The sequence below is a fragment of the Gadus macrocephalus genome, chromosome 7 (genome assembly GCF_031168955.1).
Source record: "Gadus macrocephalus chromosome 7, ASM3116895v1".
Classification (NCBI taxonomy): Eukaryota; Metazoa; Chordata; class Actinopteri; order Gadiformes; family Gadidae; genus Gadus; species Gadus macrocephalus.
In genome coordinates this window covers 22,412,134-22,429,031 of record NC_082388.1, presented here as the reverse complement: position 1 = coordinate 22,429,031, position 16,898 = coordinate 22,412,134, and the positions used below count along the sequence as shown (strand labels likewise).

General features: G+C 44.1%; 3 protein-coding genes across 3 annotated transcripts in view; 1 reads left to right on the top strand and 2 right to left on the bottom strand.

The window, feature by feature from the left end:
• mib2 (MIB E3 ubiquitin protein ligase 2) overlaps nt 1-4,427 on the bottom strand; it is a 29,166-nt gene extending 24,739 nt beyond the window's left edge. The window contains 3 exon segments of the mRNA XM_060055926.1: nt 36-207; nt 1,014-1,367; nt 4,267-4,427. Of these exon segments, the coding sequence (XP_059911909.1) occupies nt 36-207; nt 1,014-1,367; nt 4,267-4,333 (593 nt within the window). The 5' untranslated portion in view covers nt 4,334-4,427.
• Nucleotides 4,428-8,334: 3,907 nt separating this feature from the next.
• Nucleotides 8,335-10,704, bottom strand: ubiad1 (UbiA prenyltransferase domain containing 1). Its single transcript, XM_060055971.1, has 3 exons — nt 10,486-10,704; nt 9,409-10,030; nt 8,335-9,283 (listed from the first exon to the last, which is right to left on the bottom strand). The coding sequence occupies exons 2-3, from the start codon at nt 9,971-9,973 to the stop codon at nt 8,796-8,798; spliced, it is 1,053 nt and encodes a 350-aa protein (XP_059911954.1). The 5' UTR covers nt 9,974-10,030; nt 10,486-10,704; the 3' UTR covers nt 8,335-8,795.
• Nucleotides 10,705-11,296: 592 nt separating this feature from the next.
• mmp23ba (matrix metallopeptidase 23ba) lies at nt 11,297-15,761 on the top strand. Its single transcript, XM_060055967.1, has 6 exons — nt 11,297-11,723; nt 13,152-13,288; nt 13,598-13,737; nt 14,432-14,599; nt 14,737-14,901; nt 15,349-15,761. Exons 1-6 carry the CDS (start codon nt 11,598-11,600, stop codon nt 15,717-15,719), a joined length of 1,107 nt encoding a protein of 368 aa, XP_059911950.1. The 5' UTR covers nt 11,297-11,597; the 3' UTR covers nt 15,720-15,761.
• The last annotated feature ends 1,137 nt before the right edge of the window (nt 15,762-16,898 follow it).

Here is a 16,898-nt window from a genome sequence, read left to right as displayed (position 1 = left end):
TTGGTACTGATGCATTTGAAGGCAAAGTTACTCACGGCTGTGAGTGGGCGGTCTCGTAGCGCTCGAAGGCATGGCTCAGGTCATGCTTGTTGTTCATGTAACACTGGGTGCAGAGGTCGTAGTCGAAGCACACCTTGCACTTCCAGCGCATACCCATGATGCCATGCTTCTTGCAGCTGTCACAGATGATGTTGGAGTGACGAACCCCTAGGGCAGGAGGAGGTGGGGGAGAAGGAGGAGGAGGAAGAGTGGTCAGATGGACCCGAAAACATCAAGGTAAACCTGCCATGGTTGAGTACCGTTATAATGCTCATGGTAGTTGTGCCTGAACCGGGTTCTTAAGTCTAGCTCTAAATATCGTTTTTTGTATATATTATGAAATTAGCATTTTGATTATTCAATTCAGGTAGGGAATGTATCATATGCAATTTAGATAATTAATTGATCCAAGCACATACAAAGCCGAGGAGAAAATACATGGAGCCCTGACAGCCGGACCTTGTCTTCAGCACAACCCTGTACAGTTCCACTCCATTAATTCTTAAGGACCCAGCTTTCGGGGCGTTTAACGGAGCATTAGTCAGCGTCACTCAAGCGTACAAGCCAGCGTGGAATGGCCAACGGTCAGTGGTGAAGACCTAAGATGCCTCTTAAATATTTTCCAAACGAGAGGAAAGTCTCTCAGGTCAACGTAAAACAACACGATGAATACGTGAAAGATTAAAAACATAAATGGCATTTAAAAACAAAATATAACAAAAATGCCACCAATCAAGGTGTTTGCTTGATAATTAAGATTGCATTGTATGATGGCAGCGCAATGTCTCAGAGCATAACTTCAGTACAGGAAATGTAATTATTTAATTATTAATTATATTTAATTATTATTTAATTATTTATACACTCTGTCTCTCATTTATTTTTTATTATTAGCTTGTACTGTTTGTTTTTGATTGGTTTTGCATGTGCATAATTGTAATATGTCTGAAAACCAAAAGAAAACAGCCTCTCACCGATCTGGGCGTTGTCGTAGAGCAGCAGGTCGTACGCCCCCTGGTAGCCCGTCCGGTAGTTGGTGCGCGTGCCGCTGTCCCACTGCACCACCACCGTCTTGTCGGGCGTGGTGGTGCTGCCCTGGCGCCCGATCTCCACCACCGTTCCCATGTGGCCCTCCGAGTCGTCCTGGTTCCCCCACTTCCAGTCCAGGCCGCGCACCACGCGCATGCCCACCTCCATGCCGCCTCTGCTGGGGCCGGGCCGGGGGCCGGAGCGCTTGGCCTGGGGCCTCGGGCCCGGCCTGCTGCCGCTGGGCCGGCGGGCCCGCGGGGGGTCCAGGGACGGCTCCAGGAACAGGTGAGGGGGACTCACTGCAGGGAGGAGAAGACGCCTTTAGCAAGCGGCGGGAGCAGGGTCCAGGCCGCGTGGGATTAGATACGCACATCAGAGGGAAGTCAACGCTAGGTTAAAGAGGGGAGGCAATTTGGGATCTAACGACGCATTGGAAGACTTAGTGGATGAAATATTGGATGCAACACTGAGAGACGGCTGAAACGTGTCCTGTGTGAAGGTATTCAACTACGGTAGCTACCTCGGATAAAAGTGTCCGTTAAGCTCTGTCAACTCTGTCTCTCTTCCCCGTCACTTCATCTCTCAACCCTTTGTGCATCTCTCTTCTCATCCCTTCGTCTATATCTCTTCTCAATCCCTTTGTCTCTCTCTCCTCTCGATCCCTCTTCTCCGTCCCTTCATCTATCTTTCGGTCCATCTTTCATTCTTCTGTAGTGAGCAGCTTGACTTCTTGATGCACTCATCATGCTCTGACCTACTACCACTCCAGGCAAAGACATATTTCATAGGCCCAGTATGTGTGTGACATACTAGAGCTGGTAGATTTATCGATTTTTTATCGTAATACGAATTTTGGTCAATAATCGATTTTTTAAAAACATTTTTTAAAGAGTTAAATGTCTACATGGCAGCATGCGCTGAAAAAGGTGAGTGTTTAGGGGTAACCTTCAAATAAAATCCAAACTTAAAAATATATATATATTTGTGATTTGTAGGTTAAATAACCCAGATCAAAATGAATTAACGGGTTTGGTTAGAATCTTTTAATTTTTTATTTTTAGGTCACATCGCCCAGCCCCATGACGAACTTTCTCACACACACACACACACACACACACACACACACACACACACACACACACACACACACACACACACACACACACACACACACACACACACACACACACACACACACACACACACACACACACACACACACACACACACACACACACACACACACACTTTGACTACAATAATTTGCGTAGAGCCATGAAACCCTACTCATTATGCACACACCAAACTCAGTCTCTCACACACCTGTGTGCTTCAGCTTCAGAGGACTGAGTCAGCAAAGGGTGGGATGCTAGAGGCTTAGTAGCCAGTGCAGACATATAGCCTCTTATTAACCATTAGCATAACCGAAAACAAAGCCCAGGAATGAGAATTGGACCCTTCTAGCACTTTGTCAATCTGCATTTTGTTTTCCGCAAACCATGCATGACTAGTTATGCCACCAATGCTGAGAATGACACTAATCTACGTCAATGGAAGTCAGGTTTCAGAAAGTCTGTAAAGATACATGGTAACCATGATCAATGCCGGTTTATTTTCGAGCCATTTGCAAGGCTGATTCCATAAGATTAAACAATGTTTATCCATGAATATCTAATTTGATCAATCTAAATCAAGATAACAAAGCCATTTAGAAGCCAGAATGGCTTTGTCATCTGATAAATATAGATAGATAAATAAATAAATAAAACTCTTGTATATATGCTATCTAGTGCATCTAAAATAGTGGTAATAAAGACCCTGTCCAGACTGCAGTTGGTTCACCTACTTCAGTTCTATGTCTGTAGTATAATGCAGCTACTAGCTGTCGTGAAAGAGCGATCGCTCCTTCACGCAGTTTCCTTGTGTTTCCTTTGTTCCTTTTTTAGGTTTCAGATAGGGGTAGAAGCTCAGGGTTATTCGTTGAGGTTTAAGAGTGTTCAGTGTTGGGCGCTCAGGGTTACTTTGTTGAGGTTTAAGAGTGGTAGGGGCTCAGGTTTATTCGTTGAAGTTTAAGAGTTTGTTAGGGGCTCAGTGTTATTTTATTGAGGTTTAAGAGAGTTTTAGGGGCTCGGTGTTACTCTGTTGAGGTTTAAGAGAGTGTTAGGGGCTCAGGGTTACTCTGTTGAGGTTTAAGAGAGTGTTAGGGGCTCAGGGTTACTCTGTTGAGGTTTAAGAGAGTGTTAAGGGCTCAGGGTTACTCTGTTGAGGTTGAAGGGCTCAGTGATCTTTTGTTGTGGCTTGACTTGAAGATAAACAAAATCCTCTGCAACATAACATTTTAGTTGGCAAGTTCTTCAGTGGAATCAAGTGCAGTACTAGAAACAGAGCTAAAACAGCCTCTTTGGCCTTCGGCGTTTCAACATCAAATCACAAGTCCAGGTGGGTATGTCCATTTATTTTACACTGCAGGAATTCATAAAGGATCAATCCTGTCTCATACGTGTCATCTAATACAAATCATCTGCCTGGGTACTGAAAGGGTTTCATGGCCCCTGTGAATGCCACAAACGAGTTAGACCCTGCTGTAACCAGACCAGAGCTGACCCAGGGCAGAAACATCTGGTAGTCAATGCGGTTCTCAGGAAAATCCATATAAATGCTGTGTAAACAGTGCTTTAGGTCAACACTGGGGTTTCATCAGAGTTGGCAACAGGCCAAAAAAAAACAACACCCCTCCATTGCCTTATTACACAGCTCATTTTATGCATTAAAAAAACATGTCTCTTTATTTGGACATGCATCGTTAGGGTGAGACAGTATTGTGTAAATGCAAACATAACTAGCTCCAAAATAACAGCGGAAGCAATAAAGCGTGTTGCCCTTTTGGCACATGAACAGCTATTGTTCCTAGATTGATTTATAGAAACAGTTTTGCATGTAACATGTTACTGCTTCCCTATCAAACTTGGCAACCAAACACATTTGAACGACAATGGCAACATACAATGTCAAGGACCTCAAGAGTCCAGCTTCATTACATTAACGGGCCGATGGAGTCAAATTATTGATGTAATAAACCAAAACCTAATCCTTGCAGTTCCTCTAAGCTAGTATTTATACACCGACTAGAGCTGACTTCAACAACTACTAAACCCTTTTGGGAATTCATTTTGTTTTGAAAATGCAAACGGTACTCACAACCCACAATCCTCAGGCCGCTTCGGAACATGTTTGGAAGTGGTATTCCCAGATGGAAGAGCACCATGGGAACAGCCACTGCTGTAGCAACAGGCTCGCAATGTGGCAGCAGGCAGGTATGATGCGACGCACATACCCGCCCGGTCACCCTGTAATGGCGAAATAGTGCACCTATTTTCCAGAAGACCCCAACTGTTTGTTTTTGGCCGTGCACTTTGCTCTTTGTTTTAGAGAGAGCAGTTGTTTTTTTTAACCCGCCAAGTTGGCCGTTTCATGTAAGCAATCAGGGAATGACAGTTAATTGTTCAATTCCACACACAAAAACCCATTGGCGAGAGTATGGGGGTTTATCTTTGAAAAGCCTGAGGATGAAGACAATGGTTTAACCCTGACCTGTAGAAAAGACTAGAATGGGAAGCTTTATTTACCAAGCTACGAAGGGCTTGATCAATTGATTGATCGGCTAATTACTAGATCAATCGATGTCTCTATTTACTTTGACATTCCCAAACATTTCCCCCTCTATGGAACAGGGGATTGTATTTCAGAAAAAAACAGAGTCCCCACCCCCAACGGTAATAAGGCTGCACAGAGCAGCAAGTTTCACCATAGTCCTGTCTCCAACCCTTTCTAAAGCATGTATACGTGTCTCACTGTAAACATGTAGGAGCACGACAATCTCTCCCACCTATTGACAATGGCATGACATGGTGCAGAGCCAACGTAAATGTTCCAGTTTGTTTATGAAAAAGGCTGTATGGATCTCGTCAAGTGGCTGAATGAATGAACCCGCTCCCGTTTAACAGGTTTGCCTGTCTGAAGAGCACCACAAGCAACCACTTAAGGTAGGGGGACAGGAAAGAAATACAGTAGCGGACACAGCATGCATGACCAGCGGAGCGCACCGGCCAATCAGAGACTAAGAGTGGCTCCCCATGAACGGTGGGGATAGGGAGGCTCACTCTGTCCCCCCCACAGACAGAAAAACAGAGCCACACACACACACACATTCGGTGTGTGTACTTTTCATGCAGAAGGCAAGTAGGACTAACTCAGCAACATTCCAGGCTTGAACAGGCTTTTTCAGAGGGTCTACTTATTGCACAGAATATGCATGTAGATTTGTAGGGAGGGGGAGACTCAATGGAGAGCATGTGATTAGGATGAAACATTGGAGGTTGGGTAATAGGGGGATGTGATGAAGTATGCAGTAGTGCATGTAGAAAAGCCTGGAGGAAAATTTGCTTTTCAATCTGGCCCGAGCTGCAAAACATGAACAATATTATGGATCACTGTATCCAGGCAAAGCATTATATTCTGCATTTTCAACCTCACACACACACACACACACACACACACACACACACACACACACACACACACACACACACACACACACACACACACACACACACACACACACACACACACACACACACACACACACTAAGTGAAGTAAGAGAGAGTAGTGTAAACGCAGCGCATCTTTTGTAATGAAGTCTGCTGATCTGCTGTGGGATTGGGTAAATAAAGCTTAGACTGTCAGTCTAGACTGGATAGGGAAGACATTGAGCATTCAATCATATATAACTCTCAATAGGCATACAATCCCAGCATTGGAGAAAAACATCTGCTGATATATAAAATTTAAATTAAATAATTCAAATATATCAAGAATCTACACAAATGTAGAATGTATTCAGAATTCAGAATAAGGATTATCTTTATCATCATCTAATTTCCTGTCGTTATAAGAGTTAAAATAATTTAGCGCGATCCCTCCCCTTACCTGTACAATATTTTTAAGGAAAAACATTTTTAAAAAATCACTTCACCACTGTGAAGCAGATAACAATTGCAATAAAAATGATATGCATAACCCTTTAAAGAAGTAGAATACAATAAAGGCATAAATAAAAATGCATAGCGTAGCATATAATACAATTAAATACAAGCATCACATGAATGACATACTACAATTATATTACATCCAAAGAGGAAGTACCGGTACGTTCCAGTCAAAATACACAGGCTGTGACAATGCACCAATTTCCCATGTTAAAAGAGGAAGTTTCTCATATAGATTAATACAAAATTGTACATGTTTTTGGGACTCTCAGCTGCAGATCCAGAACGCACCTTGAACAGGCGGGGGGCTGGGGTGCAACACATTTATGAGTAGGGGGGTTGGGGGGGGGGGGGCGTTGCCATACAAAGAAAGCCGAGAATGGCCCAGGTTCGACATCTCTTCCATGTGAAGCCTCTGCGCTCCGATCTATACCACTCAAAACCCAAGCACGATTGAAGCATCCGTGACACTTAAAAATATCATGCTATTATCCGCTAGTCGTTACAGATTATGTCTGAAGACGAGTGGCATCTTTGACAATGTATTGAATAATGAGAACGTAATCAAAGCTTAACCATCGTTCGATTGGATATGTACTCACACGTCTGGGTTTCGAGCAGATGTATGCATGTATTATCGCGCAGACGTCCCTAAATGTGTCTCTCTGAGAGATAAAGGGAAAGAGAAATTTACGCAAATTGCTCTGGCACATTTTCCAAAGCAACATGCAATGGTTGACTTGATGCAGGGTGCCGAGGGTGCGACTGCATAAAATAAAAAAATCAATCTCGTCTATGTTCTTGTTCTGACCGCTGGTTAGCGACATGCTATACAGAAATATTGCTAGCCTAAACATCTTCTGCTAGAAGAAATACAGCCTCGTAAAAAAATAAATCCTTCATGAATAAATGACTTACCGTCTCGCGAAACGCGGTTTAATGTGAGGCACAATATCGCTCCATCACCGCGTCTGCCATCAGCGCTGGCAGTCCTGTGACGGTGTTTTTCAGGAATAAATAAATGCTATGGTAAACCAAGGGGGTATTGCAGTGTAAGAACGCTGGCTAGCTAACAGCCATAATAACACGCCCATGCATTGCGTCACTCAACCCTGGCTCACATCACCGCGGGTGACAGAGCGAGGTGCGCGAGCTCGCGGCCGGCCACAGGATCAGGTACGCGCGCACGAGCTGTCATTTGTTGCAGCGTGGCTGACGTCCGAAGGGTGTTGTGTTTCCCTTTTGATAAGGTTTTAAGCTTATCCAAGTTTGGAATTTAATGAAAAGGGAGCATTGCCTTGTGGAACTCACTAAAAAAAGATGTGTCTACTTACCCCAGCCCTGTGTGTGGCTTGGTTCACTGAAAAGACTGGGAGGCTGTATGCGTTGTTCTTCAGCTTCATTGCTGCCCAATAGTGCACCCTGCTGTTAGAGTGGCAATATTAGGCTTACTGTAGCTGTTGGAAATCCATTATACTTGATGTACATTAAATAACATTTTTAGAGTAAATAAAATGTCACATTTGAAAAAAATCCTGTAGTTATTATTCTCCCGTGCACGGTCTACACCAGGGGTCACCAACACAGTGCCCGCGGGCACAAGGGCGCCCGCAAGGACCATATGAGGCTCCCGCAGGCCTGTTCTGAAAATAGCACAGCTCGTTCTTGAACAACTCTTTCTCACCTTTTTTAAGTCATTGTTGATAATTATTGTGAGAAATCATTAACATGATCAGTGTCTTCACATAGATGAGTATCATTAATCAATATTAACAATATATAACTAAAGGCAAACTGAGAAAATGTGTTATTTCAGATGAGTGTATCAAACTGGGTGCCCTTCGTATGACTCAGTACCCATGAAGTAGCTCTCAGGTTCAAAAAGGTTGGTGATTCCTGGTCTAAACCCACAGACGCTCTATAGGATTGGATTTCGCCATTACTACATGGACAACGAAAATCGAAGGCACTCTTATAGGATAACGTTAAAGTCCTTTACTTAGCCTTGGCTAACGCATTAAAATATCTTGCATTAAGTTCAAGGTTGGTCATTATACATATTTGAACGCAACAGCCCGGGCTGAATTGACATTTTAAAAGCTTGGTTACTTTGCGCTAATAAACTTTCAATGCAAGGTATTCAGCTACACAGTGGAATTACAAGCCCAATCATATTCCCCTGAACAACCCCAAACTGAAAATAGACAAGGAATGCAATCCTGGCTGTGCTATTATTTATTTGACAGAAGCTGAGTCATGGCATTTGTAGAAAAATAAATTTAATACATTTGCTTAAGTTCTCTCCCACAATAAATAAACATTGCATACCAGGTAAGGAATACAAATTGTTATATATTTATTTTGCCTTAAAGACCTAACAGAATCTTGTCTGTCTTTAGATGGAGTCATTGGTACGAAAAGGGCACCAATACATTTAAGTCAACACATACAACTGTGCACTTTTCAATACTGAAAATAAAGCAAAAAGAAAAAACACAGATAGTAGTTTTGAGTACCTACACTAAATGTGTATAAATTAGACAATAAAATAAAGCAATTGATTAAAGCCTCCTGAAATAAAAGCAATTGAATAACAGACAACAAAATAAACACAAACTACTCTGCATCAAAACATGACCAAAGAAAAATGCATTTATATAAAAATTAGAAATTCTTCCTAGTTACAATAACGGCAAACTGCCCGGTGGCGCCAGGATGATCCCGAACACATAGAAGAGCCCCATGAGCAGGTTGAGCTTGGCAGTCTTCTGTGGAATCCGGGCGTAGCACCTGCTCCGGAACTGCTTCTCCAGGGGGAAGGCCATGGGCAGGGTGAGCAGGGGCAGGGCCATGCTGATGCTGTAGTGCGTGGCCAGGATGCAGAAGAGCACGTAGGGCACGAAGAGCAGCAGGTTGTACAGCACGTAGGACAGCGTCGGGCCGAGGAGGATGGCCAGCGTGACGATGCCCGCCTGCTTGTCAGAGTCCATGTCTCGGGTGTTGTTGCTGTGGAGGATGGCCTCCGTATTGAGCGCCAGCGGCACGGCGTAGACCAGCGGCAGCACCGAGAGGTAGCCCACCTGCACCGCGTGGGCGAACATGACCGCCAGCGGGCCGAAGGTGATCAGGATGACCACGTCGCCCAGGGCAACATACTTGAGGCCGATACCTGAGGAAGAGGCACAAGACCAAAATGTCGGATTTCTGTTTCTTTTATGATGGAAATATGTATTTTTTGGTGGTGCAAACATTGATGATGTAAAATGTAATGCTGCGCTTCATACAAGTACCCACCTCCAGTATATAAAAAAGAGCTGGAAAGTCCACCAAAATAAATTAGGGCTAGGTGCTCAAGTCTTAAGGTGGATAAAAAGAAGAGGAGGGTGGCACACAAGCACCCCACTGAATATAGCAACGCTCCAAACATCACCACATCTTGTGGGGCGAGGATCTCGTCCACAAGGGTCCTGTCGTCGCTCTTCTTGTGATCTATCCCTTTTGAGAAGTCATAGTAGGTGTTCACGAGGTTCCCCGCCCCATGGACCACCAGCACAGCCACCGCACACACGACCAGAACCAGCAAGTCCACAGAGCCCTCCAGCTTGTATGCAAGGGCACTGCCAAGTGCCACGGGCGTGAGAGATGCACTGAAGCTCCACGGCCTCAACGCTAGCACATAGGCAGCACACTTGGTCCTAACGTCTGAGGTCACCCGGGCCATCCTTGACATTTGGTGGGCGGCACGGTAGTGATTTTGCACCACGTCGTTCAACCCACCTTGCCACTGTTGACCATTGTGACCATTTGATCCAGCAAAGACAAATGTATCTACCCTACTTGGTTTGTTATCCTTTGCCATTGTTTTAAAGGGTGTCCGTCCAGGGTATCCGTATGTTGGGGATGCCAACTGCAATTCCTGTAACAAGCAAGAAAGAGGAAATTTTGAAATAAACACAAGCAGACAAGAACATGGATACAAGTGCGCAAGCCGTTTACAATGCAAGACTAGTAACGAACATCTTTACATACTGATACTGCAGTGGAATAGCAAATAGCTAAAATCAGCTACATCTATTTATTTACATAGCAACTTATGTTGTGGCTAATGCAGCAATAGCAGACTGGTTACCTGTACAGCGAACTATCATAGTAGTAAAATTATGCAAGAACAATCTTGATCGGGGGGAAAAAACATGACATGAACACAATTTAAAGTCAAATCACTTAAGGAGTCTTTCTCATGTGGGTCAAACAACAAAGCTGACAACTCAGATTAAAGGATTAGCACTTCACTAACTAATTTGCGGCTAGTAGCAAGAGAACCTTCAGCCGGGGGACAGTGGGCTGAAACATCCGTTGTCTAGACCATACCTCGTCTTTGTTAGTGATCCGAGATCCACTATTTCATATGCAAAAGCATATCTCCGTGACCGCATCAAAACATAGGTATGGACCTGGTTATTTAACCGGGTTCCTACGTGTCAATTTAGAGGGTAATTCACTGCCTGATCACCGTTATCCCCGCACCAGGCTGACGCCATTTCCTACAACTCCCTCGATGGTAACTTCGAACATGTTTCGTGCGGAACGTGTCCCCTAGAACACAATGGTTCCGCCTTTACTAAATTATGATTATGGTCGTTGCTTTTTGTCATATGGTTATTTTAGTGAGCCTAGTGAGGTGTAAACGCGTACCAAACGTAACACACGGACTTTTCTTTCCTTTTTCAGGTTCACGGTTCAATCATTTTAGAACTCTCTATCAAAACGCATTGATTGGTTTTAGGTCGGCATCAACACTATTCATTATTACATCCCCGTAGAACTCTCTGCTGAAATATTTGTATTTTAATCCACACCCATTTTTTAAGTATAATATAGATGCATAGTCAGATATATTGATCCTGATGGATCAATATATCCATCAGGATATATTTTTTATTATTTTTCCTAATGGAAAAATAATAAAATAATATTTAATAAAATAAAAAAAATCTTCTTCAATAATCATTAAATGATCATATCAATCAATCAATTGTCAATGAAAAAAAAGAAAGAAAAATGTATATGTTTTTTTTAAACCATGAAATATAAACCAATCTGCCAAGAACATAACGCAGATTTATTCTAGACGTTTTGGTCCGCCTTGACTTAAAAGTTGACTTTGACTTTGACCACACCATGCCCCGACTGAAGTAACGTGAGACCTCCAGACACTGCAAGGAAACGCACAACAGCAGCAGCAGCAGTATAGCAGCAGCCGAAAGTTAAACAGAGCTGAAAACTGATGCAGTCCTAGGCGTGCAACGACCGTCCGAACCCAGTCTACACTGGGACTCCTCTGCTTCTCGGCATTTGTCGTTCAACACGCAGAGGCTACAAAGGGATGGAATCAATGGACGAGCGTTAATATACATCATAGAGGGTTTACCTTTCACCTATTATTTGAGGGATTTTATATTCTGGGTGGTGATATCGCAACGATGGTGTATCAAACACTTGCAAGTGTAAAGAAAGACGGCTGGACATTTGCTACTGCTGTGACTTTGCTCAGCATTATATTTGCTGGGATGCAAGAAACCACCGCATTCCCTTCTTGGAGATTAGAGGTATGATATAACGATTTACTTTTCATGAGCTTAATTTTTTTTTTTTTAAAGTTACTGAATCAAATGTGTGTGTGTGTGTGTGTGTGTGTGTGTGTGTGTGTGTGTGTGTGTGTGTGTGTGTGTGTGTGTGTGAGTGTGCGTGTGCGTGTGCGTGTGCGTGTGCGTGTGTGTGATAAGCTATATTAGTATAGTGTAATTACTGTCCCGAATGTATGTATTCTTTTGAGTGTTTCAGACCTTTATGCCATTTCTTTAAAGGCATTATGGCTTAATCATTGTACTCTCAAGCCCTTTTGCCCCAACAACCAGCAACCTATAAACTCAAGAAGTTCAGACTTTCTACTGTAGACTACCCTAGATCTTGAGTGGATCCGACTAGACTCCCCTGGGATCCTTGGGAATGTCTGATGTTAGTGCACACTGTTTCCTTCCCGCTTGTCAATGAAGCCCCATTATCCCCCAACAAAGTCAATGCATATAATGAAGTATTATTCACAGGATTTTCACGTGACAACATCCTTTGGAGTAAAGTATGCAAGCCAAATTCCAAGGCAGATGTTAAAAAGTTATGTTTATCTGGAAGAAAAAAAAAACAGCATCAGTATACATTGTCAGTGTTTCCTCAGCCTGACTGCACAATGCCTGGGCCAGTATCAGAAGTAAACATGGCTCGCTTCCATTTAGAAACTCAATGAACCCCCTGTGTAAAAGAAACAACAACTTAATGGGATTTAAGTTCAGAGAAAAAAAATGCAAAGTCCAATATTTCTTTCTGAACTTTGTTCTCAGCTAAACCAGAACAAATTGCGATACAAGCTGCAAAGACCAGGTGTGTTTAGGATGGTGCCTGACTGCCGGGGAGTGGTCTTTATCCTTTAAAACCCAGAAGACCAGAATAGAACCCAGGTGTTTTTGTTTGGAGTCCCATTTGCCGCTTCACAAAGGGGCATCAGACATAACCTTTCTGTGAAAAGTATCATACTTAAGTTTGGAATGTGCTTTTACTGCTGTCTAGGCTTCCTTTTTTCCACGAGACGGAAAGCCGTCGCTTGAAAGTGCTTAAAGTAGGATGATATACAGATGACCAGGTTTTGAAATAACTGAAAATGAGAGCACTATACGCCCGCAGGCTCTGAACTAACTCATAATGAGTGTATTATATGCCCACAGTAAGAAGAACTCATGCACAACCGACATTATCCTCAAGTCGAGTAATGCTTTAGATTAACATCCAACGGAATCCTCCTGTCACATAGGACTAAAGTTGTTTTTATGCGTTCTTGCGTGCACTGCCTCCAGATTCCTTTGTTTGACCTCGAATGTAAGTTGTGCAATGAGTTAGACCGCCGACGGTTCACCCTCCATCCATCAAAGTCCACCCCCGGGCCAGCATAAAGGTGGTTAAACAAGCGTCTCTCTTTGTCCAAGGAAGAAGCTCACGCCAGTGTGCTGCTCATCGGGATACGCAGAGAGGCCCGCTCACACGTGCTCCACTTGTCCCGGAGCAAGCGCTACACCCTCACCCCGGAGCAACTCAAGTGGGACCAGTTCAAGCTCACGTACAAGTATGTCTCAGATGATCTTTCACCTGTGCTCATCCCAGGGGAGATGCAGATGATAAACAGCTGGGGTAAAACCTTGGTAAAGTTTGCAGAGGAGTCTCTTAGATCGACCACAGGACTATTGGTTTTGTGATCACTTTGCTTTTGGTAGCTGGGTATACATGGCGGCTTGTCATGTGTTGTTACGTAATGATAAATCATAAAGCATATAAAAGCATATAAAAAAAGCACAGTGAAGATAAATATTCGGTTGCTGTTCAGGATGAATGTGTGATTTTAGATAACTACATTCAGATATTGTTTTTCGCCCAGATTGCTGTCATTTCCGACCAATTTGATAAATGCCAGTGAAACGCGGCGTGGCTTCTACAAGGCGTTTGGCCTGTGGAGCGACGTGTCCCCCTTCAGCTTCAGAGAGGTGCCGGCTGACCAAGACGCTGACATCAAAATAGGTAGGCCTGCATATCCCTCCCAGGCACCATGGCTGGCTCACCGAGGCTGGCTCACCATTGCTGGCTCACCATGGCTGGCTCACCATGGTAGCACAGAAACGTAATGGGATTATAATGACTCCTGCAAAGTTCTTCATTTGGACATTTGATACATTTGGCAATATTGGGTGCCATTTCAGAAATGAGGATTCTGTGTGCATGTAAGACTAGTAGACCAACTATTGCCGCCAATATAATAACAATAATTTATAATCCATTATAACATTTGTATCAAGTGTGGTCGTGATCTTGCAAAGGCTAGACAAAACATCATATTTCATTTTAGTCTTCTACGGCCATTATCAATACATCATATATGTGATTACTTTCACATATTGTTAAAGAAAGAACCCTATACAGTTCAAAATGTGGGCAAAACCATGGCTCAACTTCTTGGACTTTATGTCACTCTGCTTCCAACATCATCACTACCAGTAATGTTTCCTTGTGACCTTAGAAAAATGGGTACGATTTCACTCACCCAAACTTGATTATACCATTTTCTGCTGAGCTATGCTTTCTCTATTCTCACTGCGTTTGCAGGGTTCTAACCAGGGTTCTAACCAGGGTTCTAACCAGGGTTCTAACCAGGGTTCTAACCAGGGTTCTATTCTGTTGCGCTGTATCCACTCTATCCTCATTACTGCGTTTGCAGGGTTCTACCCAGTCAACCACACTGACTGCCTGCAGTCCTACCTGCACCACTGCTTCGACGGCATCACCGGAGAGCTGGCCCACGCCTTCTTCCCTCCCACTGGGGAGATCCACTTCGACGACGACGAGTACTGGATTCTGGGAAACATGCGTTACAGCTGGAAAAAAGGTAACCCTGACTCGTGTTTATCTGCTGCCGATCAAACAGAACACGGTCTGTATTTCACAGGCTGATAATCAGGGATGCACCAGAGCTCATGATGGATGTAATGTTGATAAACTGAATGAACAGCACTGTTTGCACAGGCGTATGGCTGACAGACCTGGTCCACGTGGCCGTGCATGAGATCGGCCATGCCCTGGGACTCATGCACTCCTTGAACCCCAATGCCATCATGCACCTGAACGCAACCCTGACAGGGCGCAAGCTGATCACGCAGGACGAGGTGTGGGGTTTGCACCGGCTATACGGTACGTCTTGCCAACGCAAACGCATGCATGCTCCCCTTTTGGGAGTGTGTTTGGAAGGATCCATTCTTTCGCAACGTCCATTTTGCAAGAGATGAAATATGGTTATTAAAAACATTTGAAAGAGCTTGAGACTGCATGTGTATCTGAGGTCTAGTCATTAAAGTACACCAATCAAATGTGTCTAGCTGGGACGAGGACCAGATGGGAGCACTATTCAGAAGCCGACTCTGAACGCCAACGTGGCCTTAATAAACACTGTGTGTAAACTGTACTTGTGAGTCATCATGACAGTGTACTTCACTGAGTCCATGTTCCCGCTGGAGGCAAAAGCACATCGCCGTGCCAAATTCTTTAGCTGCAGATTCAAGTTACCGATGCTTAACTCTCGCGATGTTTCCCCTTTTTCATCTAAACAACCCCCCCCCCCCTCCTCTCCCCCCACCCCAGGATGCTTGGACCGCCTATTTATCTGTCCGGCCTGGGCCCGGAAAGGCTATTGCGACAGCAAGCGCAGACTCATGAAGAAGCACTGCCCCTCCAGCTGTGATTTCTGTTACGGTAAGATAGAGCGCAGAGTGGACCCAGAGGAGGGAGGGAGAGCTCTCTCTCTCTCTCTCTCTCTCTCTCTCTCTCTCTCTCTCTCTCTCTCTCTCTCTCTCTCTCTCTCTCTCTCTCTCTCTCTCTCTCTCTCTCTCTCTCTCTCTCTCTCTCTCTCTCTCTCTCTCTCTCTCTCTCTCTCTCTCTCTCTCTCTCTCTCTCTCTCTCTCTCTCTCTCTCTCTCTCTCTCTCTCTCTCTCTCTCCCCTTCAGAGCCACTGAACCGCTGTCTGCCAATGGAGCAGTTGGAGACCCCGCCATTCAGCTCTGGAGAAGGGTGGGAGGAGTGTGGGGGGGGGGGCTGGGGAAGGCACAGCCAGGGCTTTTAAGAGAGATTAGCCGCTAACTGTTAGAAAATATGCAATAGGAATAACTCATGTTGTATTATATACACTCATATCGAGAGTAAAGCCAATTGGATTAGGACATAGACATAATTATGTAATCTGTGGCAGGAGACACCTGGATGAGTTAGCTTGTCTAGCTTGTGAAGTCTTCTAGGTTGATTCTGTATTCACATAGTGCACGATCTTGCACACGTTGCAGAAAAGTCCTCCTCCCAATGGCAGTGCAGTGTTGTGGTCTATTCCTCATTTCTCTAACAAGGGACAGTTTGGAGACAGGCAAGAGGATACAATCCCTGGCTCAGAGTAATCTGTTCCCCATTGTTGATTGGGAGACGTAAGGCTGTGGAAAATTCCTGAGTGACTCCAAACCGCTGGAATTTCAGACTGTGGCTTGAGGGTTTGAGACGCACAAGGTCAATTCAATCTTTTGCCGAATTATCCGGAGCAGCTTTTTTTCTTTTATAAGGAGGCTTTGGGCTGATCATAACAAGGTGTCTTATCGATGTGACCGTCAGCCTGCATGTGTTGTGCCAACCGTGGCGAAAGGAAATCGCTGTGGCCGTCTGCGTGAGGAGCCCTGGGACGTCGGGCTCCTCATAAAGACGGTGGCCAGTGGTTTTCAATTTTGCATTGCGCAGACCAGGGACCAGGGACTTTTGCTCCAGACTTATTAACATTCTCAGACTTTTAATTTACCGCAAGATCTCTAGACAATGACCTAGTGGCAATTATCCAATTCTAGACTTCGTGGCAAGAAAGGCAGAGTCTGAGTTTACAGTATACAGTATCTTTTACTGTGTCCCCATTTTACCCGTCTTTTCCGATGTTTAAACGGCTTATTATTCTGTTGATTCTGTAATGGTATGTTAACTCGTTTGATTTCTATAGTCTTGCATATTAGTTAGACAACGCCACCAAAAATATCCTACTGCTCCAATTCAGAAGCTTGTTGATCCGCAAGTATAAATCTGTTGTACTGTATGTAGATCATAAAATTACACCATGTACCATCATGAAACACCTGTTTCATTCGATATATTATAGATATTGTCTG